The 14,262-nt window shown below is 58.9% G+C and overlaps 1 protein-coding gene across 6 annotated transcripts; it reads left to right on the plus strand.

Annotated features, from left to right (window-relative positions):
- The first annotated feature begins 1,731 nt into the window (after positions 1-1,731).
- On the plus strand, positions 1,732-5,570 carry KLF2 (KLF transcription factor 2). 6 transcript variants are annotated; one of them, XM_060184451.1, is made up of 3 exons: positions 1,732-1,951; positions 2,734-3,314; positions 4,624-5,570. In XM_060184451.1, the coding sequence occupies exons 1-3, from the start codon at positions 1,877-1,879 to the stop codon at positions 5,264-5,266; spliced, it is 1,299 nt and encodes a 432-aa protein (XP_060040434.1). In that variant the 5' UTR covers positions 1,732-1,876; the 3' UTR covers positions 5,267-5,570. The 6 variants fall into 6 exon arrangements, with proteins under 6 accessions (XP_060040434.1, XP_060040435.1, XP_060040439.1 ...); XM_060184452.1 differs by having other exon boundaries at positions 2,734-3,286; positions 4,624-4,944; XM_060184456.1 differs by lacking the exon at positions 4,624-5,570 and adding an exon at positions 3,770-3,788.
- Positions 5,571-14,262: the final 8,692 nt, after the last annotated feature.

The following is a 14,262-nucleotide window of genomic DNA, read 5'->3' on the forward strand; positions in this document are numbered from 1 at the left end:
CTGGGGTTCACTCTCCTCATTCACGGGGAGTGGGCTAGGAGGACCCCAGGCGCAGGGGTGCAGTGTCCCCACCCGTGAGGGGCTTGGGAGCCCCTAGGAATTGGGGTCCAGCCTCCACCCACAGCCACAAGGCTCCGGGAGCCCCAGATGTTAGTGCCCAGTCTCCCCATCCATCCGCAGTCTGGGGGACCCTGGGTGTTGGGGCCACCGTCCCCGTCCGTCAGGGGATTTGGGCCCCTAGGAACGGGCTCATGCTGTTGGGGTTCAGTATCATCTACCAGGACCTTGGGGACCTGCCAGGCATTAGGGTCCAGCCTCCTCACCCGCAGGGATTTGAGGGAAGCTAGGCATTGGGGTTCAGTCTCCCCATCCACCAGGACCTTGGGGACCCCCAGGCATTGGGGTTCAGTCTCCCCGTCCATCAGGACTCTAGGGGACCCCCAGGCATTGGGGTTCAGACTCCCCGTCCACCAGGACTCTAGGGGACCCCCAGGCATTGGGGTTCAGTCTCCCCGTCCATCAGGACTCTAGGGGACCCCCAGGCATTGGGGTTCAGACTCCCCGTCCATCAGGACTTTGTGGATCCCCAGGCATTGGGGTTCAGACTCCCCGTCCACCAGGACTCTAGGGGACCCCCAGGCATTGGGGTTCAGTCTCCCCGTCCATCAGGACTTTGGGGGAACCCCAGGCATTGGGGTTCAGACTCTCCGTCCATCAGGACTTTGGGGACCCCCAGGCATTGGGGTTCAGACTCCCCGTCCACCAGGACTCTAGGGGACCCCCAGGCATTGGGGTTCAGTCTCCCCGTCCATCAGGACTCTAGGGGACCCCCAGGCATTGGGGTTCAGACTCCCCGTCCACCAGGACTCTAGGGGACCCCCAGGCATTGGGGTTCAGTCTCCCCGTCCATCAGGACTCTAGGGGACCCCCAGGCATTGGGGTTGTCTCCCTGTCCATCAGGACTTTGTGGATCCCCAGGCATTGGGGTTCAGACTCCCCGTCCACCAGGACTCTAGGGGACCCCCAGGCATTGGGGTTGTCTCCCCGTCCATCAGGACTTTGTGGACCCCCAGGCATTGGGGTTCAGACTCCCCGTCCACCAGGACTCTAGGGGACCCCCAGGCATTGGGGTTGTCTCTCCGTCCATCAGGACTTTGTGGATCCCCAGGCATTGGGGTTGTCTCCCCGTCCATCAGGACTTTGGGGGATCCCCAGGCATTGGGGTTCAGTCTCTCCATCCATCAGGACTTTGGGGACCCCCAGGCATTGGGGTTCAGACTCCCCGTCCACCAGGACTCTAGGGGACCCCCAGGCATTGGGGTTGTCTCCCCGTCCATCAGGACTTTGTGGATCCCCAGGCATTGGGGTCCAGTCTCCTCGTTCACAGACGGGGAGACCCTGCACCCGGGAGCTCAGGCCGCCTGGCCGGCCGGTTCCCCGCGCCCCGCACGCCGCGCCCCGCTTTTATACTCCGGCTAAATTTAGGCCGCGGGCTCTGCCCCCCCGACACGCGCTTCCGCCGCGGGCCCCGCCCCCGACACGCCCGCGACACGCCCGCGGCTATAAAAGGCCGCCCGCCGCCCGCGCCCAGTTACTGCGCCCCAGACCGGGCGCCCTGTCCTGCACCGCGGCTGCTGCGCCCCGAGACCTGCGCCCCAGACCGGACGCCCCGTCCTGCACCCCGAGTTTTGCGCACCGAGCTGTGCACCTCAGTGCCGGGGTCCGCGAGTCCTGCGCCTCGAGTTCTGCGCCCCGGAGCTGGGATCCCGAGTTCCGCGCCCCGAGTTCCGCGTCCCGAGTCCTGCGCCCCTAGTTCTGCACCCCGAGTTCTGCGCACAGATTTCTGCGCCCCGAGTTCTGGGCCCCGCGCCCCGCCATGGCGCTGAGCGCCCCGATGTTGCCGGCCTTCGCCACGTTCGCCAGCCCGTGTCGGGAGCGCGGCCCCCAGGAGGTGAGGACCCAGCGCTGTCCCTCTGTCCCCGTGTCCCTCTGTCCCCTCCCCGTGTCCCCCATCCCCGTCCTATCCCCAGACCCTCTGTCCTGCCCTGTCCCCGTGTCTGTCCTGCCCCATTCCCGTCTGACCCCTTGTCTGTCCCCCATCCCCGACTGTTCCCGTCTGTCCCGGTCCCCCTGTCTGTTCCCCATTACCCCATCTGACTCCCAGTCTGTCCCCCCCCGTCTGTCCCCCTGTCCTATCCCGTCTGTCCCCCATCTGTCCCTTGTCCCCCCGTCTGTCCCCCGGTCTGTCCCCTCTGTTCCCCTCTGTCCCCCGTCTGTCCCCGTCCCCATCTGTCCCTGCCTGTCCCCCCGTCTGTCCCCCCCACCTGTCCTCCCCGTTTATCCCCGTCTGTCCCGTGTCTGTCCCTGCCTGTCCCCCCGCCTGTCCCCCCGTCTGTCCCCGCCTGTCCTCCCGTCTGTCCCCGTCTGTCCCTGTCTGTCCCCATCTGTCCCCCCGTCTGTCCCTGCCTGTCCCCCCGCCTGTCCCCGCCTGTCCCCCCGTCTGTCCCCGTCTGTCCCCGTCTGTCCCCGCCTGTCCCCCCGTCTGTCCCCGTCTGTCCCTGTCTGTCCCCGCCTGTCCCCCCGTCTGTCCCCGTCTGTCCCCCCGTTGGTTCCCGTCTGTCCCCGTCTGTCCCCCCGTCTGTCCCCGTCTGTCCCCGCCTGTCCCCCCGCCTGTCCCCGTCTGTCCCCCCCGCCTGTCCCCGTCTGTCCCGCTCTGACGCGTCTCCCCCGCAGCGCTGGCCGTGCGCGGAGCCGGAGCCCGGCGCCCCCGACGGCGACCTGGACGACGTGCTGGACTTCATCCTGTCCATGGGGCTGGACGCGCCCCCCGCGCCCCCCGGCTTCCCGCCCGAGCCGCCGCCGCCCTTCGCGCCCGGCCCCGCGTCCCAGCCCGACGGCCGCTTCCCGCCCGGCCGCGTCAAGGCCGAGCCCCCCGGCGACCCCGCGGCCTTCGCGCCCCCCGCCCGCGCCCCCCGCCCGCCGCCGCGCCCCGACACGCCGCCGCTCAGCCCCGGCTTCGCGCCCTTCGCCTTCGCCGCCCGCGCGCCCTTCGCCTTCGCCGCCCTCGCCGCCCCCGGCCCCGCCGCCCCCGGCCCCGCCGCCCCCGGCCCCCGCGCGCTGCCCACGCCGCCCGCGTCGCCGCTCGACCTGCTGGAGCCCAAGGCCAAGCGCGGCCGCCGCACCTGGCCCCGCAAGCGCAGCGCCGCGCACACCTGCAGCTACGCCGCCTGCGGGAAGACCTACACCAAGAGCTCGCACCTCAAGGCGCACCTGCGCACGCACACAGGTGAGGGGCTGCGGGGCGCTGCGCACAGGTGAGGGGCCGGGCACTGCGCACGCACACAGGTGAGGGGCCAGGGCACACAGGTGAGGGGCTGCGGGGCGCTGCGCATAGGTGAGGGGCTAGGTACTGCGCACGCACACAAGTGAGGGGCTAGGGCACACAGGTGAGGGGCTGCGGGGCGCTGCGCACAGGTGAGGGGCCGGGCACTGCGCACGCACACAGGTGAGGGGCCAGGGCGCACAGGTGAGGGGCTGCGGGGCGCTGCGCACAGGTGAGGGGCTAGGTACTGCGCACGCACACAGGTGAGGGGCCAGGGCACACAGGTGAGGGGCTGCGGGACGCTGAGCGCAGGTGAGGGGTTGTGGGGCACTGCGCACGCACACAGGTGAGGGGCCAGGGCACACAGGTGAGGGGCTGCGGGGCGCTGCGCATAGGTGAGGGGCTAGGTACTGCGCACGCACACAAGTGAGGGGCTAGGGCGCACAGGTGAGGGGCTGCGGGGCGCTGCGCACAGGTGAGGGGCTAGGTACTGCGCACGCACACAGGTGAGGGGCCAGGGCACACAGGTGAGGGGCTGCGGGACGCTGAGCGCAGGTGAGGGGTTGTGGGGCGCTGCGCACGCACACAGGTGAGGGGCTGCGGGACTCTGAGCACAGGTGAGGGGCTGCGGGGGCGCTGAGCACAGGTTGAAGGGCCAGGCGCTGCGCACGCACACAAGTGAGGGGCTGCGGGGCGCTGAGCGCAGGTGAGGGGCCGGCACTGCGCACGCGCATAGGTGAGGGGCTGGGGCGCACAGGTGAGGGCCTGCGGGGCACTGCGCACGCGCACAGGTGCGGGAGGGCTGAGAGCGGCAGGTAGCGCCGCCCCAGGTGGCCGAGCGCGGGGAGACCCCGGCCCCCAGGAGCCCCAAGACCCAGGGCAGAGGGCTGGGGGCACCGGGACCCCCGACCCAGAGTCAGAGCCCCAGGGCCGGGCGGGGGGGGGCTGCTGGGGCCACAGAGGCCCTGTCCCTCTGTCCATCTGTCTCCCTGTCCTCCTGTCCCCTGTCCCCTGTCCCCCTGTCCATCTGTCTCCCTATCCCTCTGTCCCTGTCTCCCTGTCCTCCTGTCCCCCTGCCCCCCATCCCCCTGTCCCTCTGTCCATCTGTCTCCCTGTCCATCTGTCTCCCTATCCCTCTGTCCCTCTGTCTCCCTGTCCTCCTGTCCCCCTGCCTCCGTCCCCCTGTCCCTCTGTCCTCCTGTCCTTCAGTCCTCTGTCCCCTTGTCTCTGTCCTCCTGTCCTTCTGTCCCCGTCCCCCGTCCCCCGGCCGCGGCCATGGCTGACCCGTCCCCGACCCGCAGGCGAGAAGCCCTACCACTGCACCTGGACCGGCTGCGGCTGGAAGTTCGCGCGCTCCGACGAGCTCACGCGCCATTACCGCAAACACACCGGCCACCGGCCCTTCCAGTGCCGCCTGTGCGAGCGCGCCTTCTCCCGCTCCGACCACCTGGCCCTGCACATGAAGCGGCACATGTAGGGCCGGCGCCCCACACCCGCACCCGCACCCGGCACTCGGCACCCAGCACCCGGCACTCGGTACTCGCACTCGGCACCCGAGCTGGCACCCGGCACTCGGCACCCAGCACCCCGCACTCGGCACCCAGCACCCGGCACCCGGCACTCACACCCGAGCCGGCACCCAGCACCCAGCACCCTACACCTGGCACCCAGCACCCCGAGCCCCAGCACTCAGCACCCCAAACCTCACCACTCAGCAGCCCAAACCTCAGTACTCAGCACTCCAAACCTCACCACTCAGCACCCCAAACCTCACCACTCAGCACCCCAAACCTCACCACTCAGCACCCCAAACCTCACCACTCAGCACCCCGAGCCCCAGCACTCAGCACACCAACCCCAGCACCCAGCACCCCAACCCCAGGCCGTGGCGGGTCCCACGTGCCCCAGCCCCCACCCCACCCCCAACTCCAGACTGTGACTTGACTATTTATTAGAACCCAGGGCCCAAGACGGACCCCAGGGGGCAGAGGCCCCACATCTTGGGGGAAAAGAAGACAAAACATAAAAAACTAGAGGCGACTCTCCTGTTTCCAGAGGACATTTGACAGCGGTCTTGGCGGCTCCCCTGCCCTGGGTTTTGGGTTGTTTTTTTATATATATATATATATATATATATGACTTTGGCTGGTTTTGCTGGTTTTTAATTAAATGACAATCACAGAAAGAAGAAGAAGGAAGAAAAGAGATTTTTATGTCTTTTGCAAAAAAAATAAAAATAAAAATAAAATAATAATACACCAATCCCAGCATCTGGCCTGGGGGTTTGGAAGTTTGGATGCTGGGGAGAGAGGGGACCCAGGAGCACTGGGGTGGGGGATGCCAGGAGGGAGGAGAGGCCCTTTTTGGGGCCATGAGGCTGCCAACTGGTTTGTCAAAAAAAAGAAAAAAAAAAAAAGAAGGAAAAAAAAAAAAGACCCTGTGGTTTTGGGGTTTGGTTTTTGTTGTTTGTTCCTATAAGTCGAAGCGAGGCCTCCCAGGGCCAGGAGGGGGGTGGTGATTTTTAAGGTCAGCCCCCCCCAACCCTAATTTGCCCCCTCGGTCCCCCGTGTCTGCAGCTGGGCTGAGGGTGGGGTGGGGGGCCCTGGGCGGGAGGCCCTGGCGAGACCCGAGTCGGAGAGAAAAACTCAAAAGCACAAAACAGGCAACGGAGAGAGAGCCCCCCCCCCACCCCCCCTCCCGCCCCGGTTTGCGAAGCTTCTGAGGTTTGAGGTTTGTGCTGTCCCGGCCATGTTGGGGTGTGGCCCGGACTTGGGGTGTGGGGCTGTTTGTGTGTGGGGGTTGGCGTTTTCTTTTTCCTTTCTTTTATTTTTTACCAGATCTGCTTTTTACCAGCTTGCTTTTGAACATTTTTTAAAAATTCTTTTCTTTCTGTTTTTTGTTTTTTTTTTAATATTTATTTTCCATTTTTATTGCCCTTGTTTTTTTATTGTTGTTGTAGTTATTAATAGTTATTGCTGTCGTCGTTGTTGTTGGCTAGGACAGAGAGACATGGAGAGAGGAAGGGAAGAGAGAGAAGGAGAGAAAGACAGACACCTGCAGACCTGCTTCACCGCCTGGGAAGCGACTCCCCTGCAGGTGGGGAGCCGGGGGCTTGAGCCGGGAACCTCACGCCGGTCCTTGCGCTTTGCACCACCTGCGCTTAACCCGGCTGCGTTACAGCCCGACTCCCCTCTTTCTGTTTTTTTTTTATTAAGTATTTTACTTATTTTATTTTTGAGAGAGATGCAGAGAAAGGCACAGAGAGAAACACCAGAGCCCTGCTCAGCTCTGGCTGATGGTGGAGCAGGGAACTGAACCTGGGACTTTGGAGCCTCAGGTCTCTTTGCAGAACCATGATGCTGTCTCCCCCTGCCCTGAACATGTTTTTTTTTTTTATGTATTTTATTATTTATTTATTTTTTACCGGAACACTGCTCAGCTCTGGTTTATAGTGGTGCAGGGGATTAAATCTGGGACTTTAGAGCCTCAGGTATGGTTTTAAATGCATTTTATAGACCTTTAGGTTCTTTTTAATATTTTATATATTTACTGATTTATTTTATTACTGGACAGAGAAAAAGAGAAATCGAGATGGGAGGAGGAGATAGGGAGAGAGATAGTCACCTGCAGCCCTGCTTCACTGCTTGGACCGGCCCTTCATTATCATTTCTTAAAGGTTTTATTTTGGGGAGCTGGGCGGTAGCGCAGCAGGTTAAGCGCAGGTGGCGCAAAGCGCAGGGACCGGCATGAGGGTCCCGGTTCGAGCCCCCGGCTCCCCACCTGCAGGGGAGTCGCTTCCCAGGCGGTGAAGCAGGTCTGCAGCTGTCTGTCTTTCTCTCCCCCTCTCTGTCTTCCCCTCCTCTCTCCATGTCTCTCTGTCCTAGCCAACAACAACGACAGCAATAACAACAATAGTAACTACGACAACAATGAAAAAAAACAACAAGGGCAACAAAAGGGACAATTTTTAAAAAAGAGAAAATAAATAAATTTTAAAAATATTTAAAAAATTATTATTGGTTAGAGACGGAGAGAAATCGAGAGGGGAGAGGGGAGACAGAGAGACCCCTGCAGCCCTGCTCCACTTGGTGGGGACTGAAGGCTCGAACCCGGGCCCCTGTGCACGGTGACAGGTGCGCTCAGCCAGGTGGGCCCCACCCGCCCCTGATCTTTTTGTGTGAGCGGCCAGGTGTCTGTCCGGTCACATCTGGGGCCCCGGGGTTGGGGGCTCTGCCTGGCGACCAGACGCCCCAGCGGGAACACGGCAGGTGTCGGGGACCCAGCTCTCCTCCGCTGGGGTCCCCCAAGCCCCCTCCCCTCCACCCACCTGCTCGAGGGGGAACTGGGGGGTCCGCAGGGCTGGGGGGCCGGGGGCGCGAGGGAGGGGGCACCCGGCCGCACCCCACGTCCACCGGCAGGCCGGCGCCTCTCCCGGGTCTGGTTCCGCCGGCGGCCGGGGTGACGGCCAACGTGACCCAAGCGCCCAGAAAGGGAGACACACCCACGGGCTGCACCCGGTTCTACCCCCCTTCCCCGTCGCCCAGCACCCGGGCAGGCACAGGCACAGGCAGCGCTGGTTGGGTAATCTGCAGAAAGCAGAAACTGGGGGTGGGGAGAGAGAGAGAGGAGAGAGAGAAAGAGAGAGGGAGAGAGAGAGGAGGAGAGAGAGAGGAGGAGAGAGAGGAGGAGAGAGAGAGGAGAGAGGGAGAGAGGAGGAGAGAGGGAGGGAGGGAGAGAGGGAGAGAGAGACAGAGAGACAGACAGAGAGAGAGAGAGAGAGGGGGAGAGAGAGACAGAGAGAGAGAGGCAGAGAGAGAGGGAGAGAGAGACAGAGAGACAGACAGAGAGAGACAGAGAGAGAGAGGGAGAGAGAGACAGAGAGACAGAGAGAGAGAGGGAGAGAGAGACAGAGAGACAGACAGAGAGAGGGAGAGAGAGACAGAGAGACAGAGAGAGGCAGAGAGAGAGGAAAGCAGAGGCTCCCTCTGGCACCTGCGATGCCAGGGATGGGAACCCAGGGCCTCAGGTCTGAGCGTCCAGTGTTCTAACCACTGCACCACACCAACCATGGATTTTTAAACTATTTTGTTTCATTAATTTATTTACTTTTGCCTCCAGGGTTATTGCTGGGGCTCGGTGCCTGCACCACGAACCCACCGCTCCTGGGGGACATTTTCCCCCTTTTGTTGTCCTTGTTTATTGTTGTTGTTATTTTTTATTATTATCTTTAGTTGATAGAGACAGCCACAAATTGAAAGGAAGGGGGGAGATAGAGAGGGAGAGAGACAGAGAGACGCCCGCAGCCCTGCTCCACCGCTCGTGAAGCTTCCCCCCCGGCAGGTGGGGGCTCGAACCCGGGGCCTTGTGCTCCCCCACCTGGCCTCCCGCTATAGCATTTTATACGTGGGGACGGACTCATTCTTCTGCCTGCCAGAGGGGGACCCCCAGACCCCAGGAGAAGCCCGTGAGGAGGCTGGAGAGACAGCACAGGGGTTCTGCAAACCCTCTCCCGCCCGAGGCCCTGAGGTCCCAGGTTCAATCCCCAGCACCACCAGCAGCCAGAGCTGAGCAGAAAGACGGAAGAGGAGAGACCCCACAGTCCTGCTCCCCCATCCACAGAGCTTCCCCAGGTGCCTGCACGGTGCTCCCATGTGGTACCGGGGCTCAGACCCAGGGCCTCAGGCCTGGACGTCCCCTGTGTCCTCCTTATTTTGCCTCTAAAAGCCGCAGCACAGCCCTCATGAGCTTTTCGAGTCCTGGGTTCGAGTGGGGACCCTGCCAGCACTCCCTTGCCCCCCCCCCCCCAGCGGGCCGGCTCTCCTGGGTGCTGCGGGAGAGGCAGGGTATCTGGAGCTGGGGTTCCACAGTCCCGGGGTCACTGTCAGCGACAGGCACGAACCCCGGGCCCAGGGAGGTGGCAGTGTTCACACCGGACACGCCCAGCGGATCTGGGGGCTGCAGGCAAAGGCTCGAACCCGGGGCCGCTCACTTCACGGGTGACGCTGGCTCAGGCCTGTTTGGGGGACTTGTTCTCGTCCCCAGCTGACCTCTGTGCGAGGGGGACCCAAAACCCTTATGGAGGCAGCACCCCGGCCCCAGAGGGGCCTGACCCTCCTCCCGCTGAGGGGACACCAGCCACCCCCCACCCCAGGCGGGACTAGCGGCGTCTCCAGGACAGACGCCCCCAACACACACACACACAGATGGGGGGGTTAGAGCGGGGCTGCGGGGCTAGGGAGGCGTGGACGCCCCCGGAGTGTGTGTGGGTTTCACGCCATGGAAGCAAGGTGTTATTTCTTTTCCTTCCTCCCTCCCTTCCTCCCTCCCTTCCTCCCTTTCTTTCTTCTTTTTTTTTTCTTCTCTAGAGCCCTGCTGAGCTCTGGCTGCTGGTGGTGCTGGGGACTGAACCTGGGACTTCAGGCAGGAGAGTCTGTTTGCAGAACCATTTTATTTATTATTATTATTATTATTATTATTATTATTATTATTATTACTAAGCCCTGCTGAGCTCTGGCTGCTGGTGATGCTGGGGACTGAACCTGGGACTTCAGGCAGGAGAGTCTGTTTGCAGAACCATTTTATTTATTATTATTATTATTATTATTATTATTACTAAGCCCTGCTGAGCTCTGGCTGCTGGTGGTGCTGGGGACTGAACCTGGGACTTCAGGCAGGAGAGTCTGTTTGCAGAACCATTTTATTTATTATTATTATTATTATTATTATTATTATTATTATTACTAAGCCCTGCTGAGCTCTGGCTGCTGGTGGTGCTGGGGACTGAACCTGGGACTTCAGGCAGGAGAGTCTGTTTGCAGAACCATTTTATTTATTATTATTATTATTATTATTATTATTATTATTATTATTACTAAGCCCTGCTGAGCTCTGGCTGCTGGTGGTGCTGGGGACTGAACCTGGGACTTCAGGCAGGAGAGTCTGTTTGCAGAACCATTTTATTTATTATTATTATTATTATTATTATTATTACTAAGCCCTGCTGAGCTCTGGCTGATGGTGGTGCTGGGGACTGAACCTGGGACTTCAGGCAGGAGAGTCTGTTTGCAGAACCATTATATTCTTTATCATTATTATTATTATTATTATTATTATTACTAAGCCCTGCTGAGCTCTGGCTGCTGGTGGTGCTGGGGACTGAACCTGGGACTTCAGGCAGGAGAGTCTGTTTGCAGAACCATTATATTCTTTATTATTATTATTATTAATTATTATTACTAAGCCCTGCTGAGCTCTGGCTGATGGGTGGTGCTGGGGACTGAACCTGGGACTTCAGGCAAGAGAGTCTGTTTGCAGAACCATTATATTATTTATTATTATCCAACAACGACGACATCAATAACAATAATAATAATAATAACTACAACAATAAAACAACAAGGACAACAAAAGGGAATAAATGAAAAGAAACAGTAATATTTGTGATAGTCATAAGTGAAGCAGTGAGTAGATAGCATAATGGTTCTACAAAGAGATTCTCAGACAGCAGGATGGTTCTGCACACGGACACTCCTGCCTGAGGCTCTGAGGCCCGGGGTTCCATCCCCAGCACCACCAGCAGCCAGAGCTCAGCAGGGCTCTGAGAAATAATAATAATAATAATAATAATAATAATAATATAATGGTTCTGCACACAGACTCTCCTGCCTGAGGCTCTGAGGCCCCAGGTTCCATCCCCAGCACCAGCACCAGCAGCAGCCAGAGCTCAGCAGGGCTCTGGGGAAATATAACAACAACAACAACAACAGCAATAATAATAAGGCTGGGGAGACAGGCACCACCGTCAGCCAGAGCTCAGCAGGGCTCCAGTTAAAAAAATAATAAATTCAAAGTACAGAGATGAAAGGCAGCTAGCGGGCGGTTTCGCTCATACATGGAATCTAGAGGCACATGAACTTGCAAAAAATAACGACAAAAACAAACAGAACAGAAGCGAGGGAACTCTCTAAGCCTGCGAGAAGCCTGGTGGTTACGACCTCTCAGGAGGAGGGAGGGAGGGTGGGGGCAGAGCGGTGGTGCCGGGTGTGGTGTGGGCCCAGATTCTGTCAGCTCTGTAGCCCACAACAATCACAAATTTAAAAACTGAAAAATAATAATAAGGGGGGGGGAGACAGTAGGATGGTTCTGCACACAGACGCTCCTGCCTGAGGCTCTGAAGTCCCATGTTAAATCCCCAGCACCACCAGCAGCCAGAGCTCAGCAGGGCTCTGGAAGAAATAATAATAATAATAAATTGTTTAAATAATGATGATGATGGAATAAGAATAAAAATAAAGTAAAATAGAAGCCATAGAGAACAGAGGCTCTGAGGCTGTGTTTGAGGGCATTCCCGGGGACAAATAGCATAAAGTGACAAGCACGACCCCTTCCACGGACACACGGACAGCAGGACTCACGCAGCAGACCCCGCAGAGCCCAGGAGAGACGGAATGAGGTCTGGTCACAGAGACGGGGGACTGGGGGGCGGGGGGCTTCCTGGGGATGGAGCCTCGGGTTTGGAAGATGACACGGGTCCGTGATTGGAGACCCTACCTCACGGGACCCCTGCTGCCCTGCTCACCTGGGGACCAGCTGGGACAGGTGGGGTGGCAGCAGGCTGCAGCCGCAGTCAGGGAGGGGGCAGAGGGGGAGGAGATGGTGGATGGTGGATGATGGATGGATGAGTGATAGATGGGTGGATGGGTGCATGGTGGGTGATGGATTTTGGATGATGGATGGATAGATGGATGATGGATGATGAATGGTGGATGATGGGTGGATGGATGATGGATATTGGATGATGGATGGATAGCTGAATAGATGGATGGTGGATGGATGGTGGATGATGGATATTGGATGATGGATGGAGAGATGGATGATGGATGATGAATGGTGGATGATGGATATTAGATGATGGATGGATAGATGGATGATGAATGGTGGATGATGGATATTGGATGATGGATGGATGGTGGATGGTGGGCAGATAAGGAAGGATGGATGGTGGATGATGGATGATGGATGGATGGATGATGGATGGATGGATGATGGATATTGGATGATGGATGGATGGTGGATGATGGATGGATGGATGTTGGATGATGGATGGATGGATGTTGGATGATGGATGGATGGATGGGTAGATAGATGGATGATGGATGGTGGACAGATAAGGAAGGATGGTGGAAGATGGATGAGTGGGTGATGGGTAGATGGGTCTTAGATGTGAACCAGAGGACAGAAAGCAGGCAGGAAGGTGACAGATGACAGAGTGACGGGTGTGGATGGGTGGGTAGACGGGACCCTTCCACACACACGCTGCCCCTCAGGCTCCCGCACCCGTCACCATGGAGGTCGGGCCTCTGTCCACCCACAGGCCACCGCACGGACCTGTCCAGAGCCCCCAGTGGCCGGTGGGCCGGGGTCTCGGCGGAGGAGCCCAGCCTTGCTGGCACGAGGCCCTGAATCCATCCCATCAGCCATGAATCCCGGGGTGAATCCCTCTCTCTCTCTCTCTCAATCTCTCTCTCTGTCTCCCTCTCTCTCTTTCTCTCAATCTCTCTCTGTCTCCCTCTCTGTCTCCCTATCTCTCTATCTCTTTGTCTGTCTCCCTGTCTCCTCTCTGTCTCTCAATCTCTCTCTGTCTCCCTCTCTCTGTCTCCCTCTCTCTGTCTCCATCTCTCTCTGTCTCCCTCCCTGTCTCCCTCTCTCTCAATCTCTCTCCCTCTCTCTCTGTCTTCCTCTCTCTGTCTCCCTCTCTCTCTCAATCTCTCTCTGTCTCCCTCTCTCTCTCTCCCCCTAATCTCTCTCTCTCTCTCCTAGAAGCAAATCTCATGTGCAAAGCGCACTGACTGGGAGGTGCGAGGAGGCGGCGGCCTCTGGTTTTGAGGCCCCAAGTCAACCAAAGCTTTATCGCCCTTCTTTTTTCCACACAACGTCATCGCAGCCCAGAAAGAGATAGCGATCGATTCATAGAAATCAGAGACGGCTCAGCCCCAGTGGCAAACACACACACACACACACACACCACCGGCCTGGGAATGGAAGGGACGCCCCCCAATCCCGCCAGGTGGGAGGCCCCCAGTACCAGGGAACCCAGCTCCCCCGGTTGCTCTTGTCAATAAAGTTTTTTTTTTATTCATTCCCTTTTGTTGCCCTTGTTTTATTGTAGTTATTATTGGTGTAGTTATTGACGTCGTTGTTGTTGGATAGGACAGAGAGACATGGAGAGAGGAGGGAAAGACAGAGGGGGAGAGACAGACAGACACCTGCAGACCTGCTTCACCGCCTGTGAAGTGACTCCCCTGCAGGCGGGGAGCCAGGGGCTCGAACCAGGATCCTTACGCAGGTCCTTGCCCTTTGCGCCACCTGCGCTTAACCCGCCGCGCCACCGCCCGACTCCCGGGGGGTGACATTTTTTTGGGTGTGTGTGTGTGGCATGTTTTTCTCAGCATGGGGACTCACAAGGTTTGACAATTAAAACCCAAAACAACACCCAGGAAACCCGCCGGGGACCCACCAAGTGGCCCCAACACCACCCTCCAGACTCCAAAAATTGAGTCTGACTCCAGAGTTGGGTGCCACCTGGGTGTCCCTGGGGGCGTCCCCTGTCCACCCCCCCAACCCCGAGAAGAGAAGCCACCAGGCTCTTATCCTGGGAACGGGAAGGGAAGGGAGTTCTGGCTGACCTTGTGCCCTGAGCTTCCTCTCCCTGGCCTAGTGTGTTTCCTTTGGAAAAACTGCTGGGGGGGGGGGGGGGCTGGGGAGGGTAAGGGAGGGTCTGATCTCTGGCTCTTACTGTGGAAACTCTGTCCTTTGTCCTCAGCTCTAAGGGACAATGTTCTTTGCAGCAGACCAGCTCTGGTAAAACCTCTTGGGCTTCAGAGACTTGAAACCATCCGGCTCCCCCACCCCAGCACCCATCCTGGGGAAAAAAAAAAAAT

The sequence above is a fragment of the Erinaceus europaeus genome, unplaced genomic scaffold (genome assembly GCF_950295315.1).
Source record: "Erinaceus europaeus unplaced genomic scaffold, mEriEur2.1 scaffold_541, whole genome shotgun sequence".
Classification (NCBI taxonomy): domain Eukaryota; kingdom Metazoa; phylum Chordata; class Mammalia; order Eulipotyphla; family Erinaceidae; genus Erinaceus; species Erinaceus europaeus.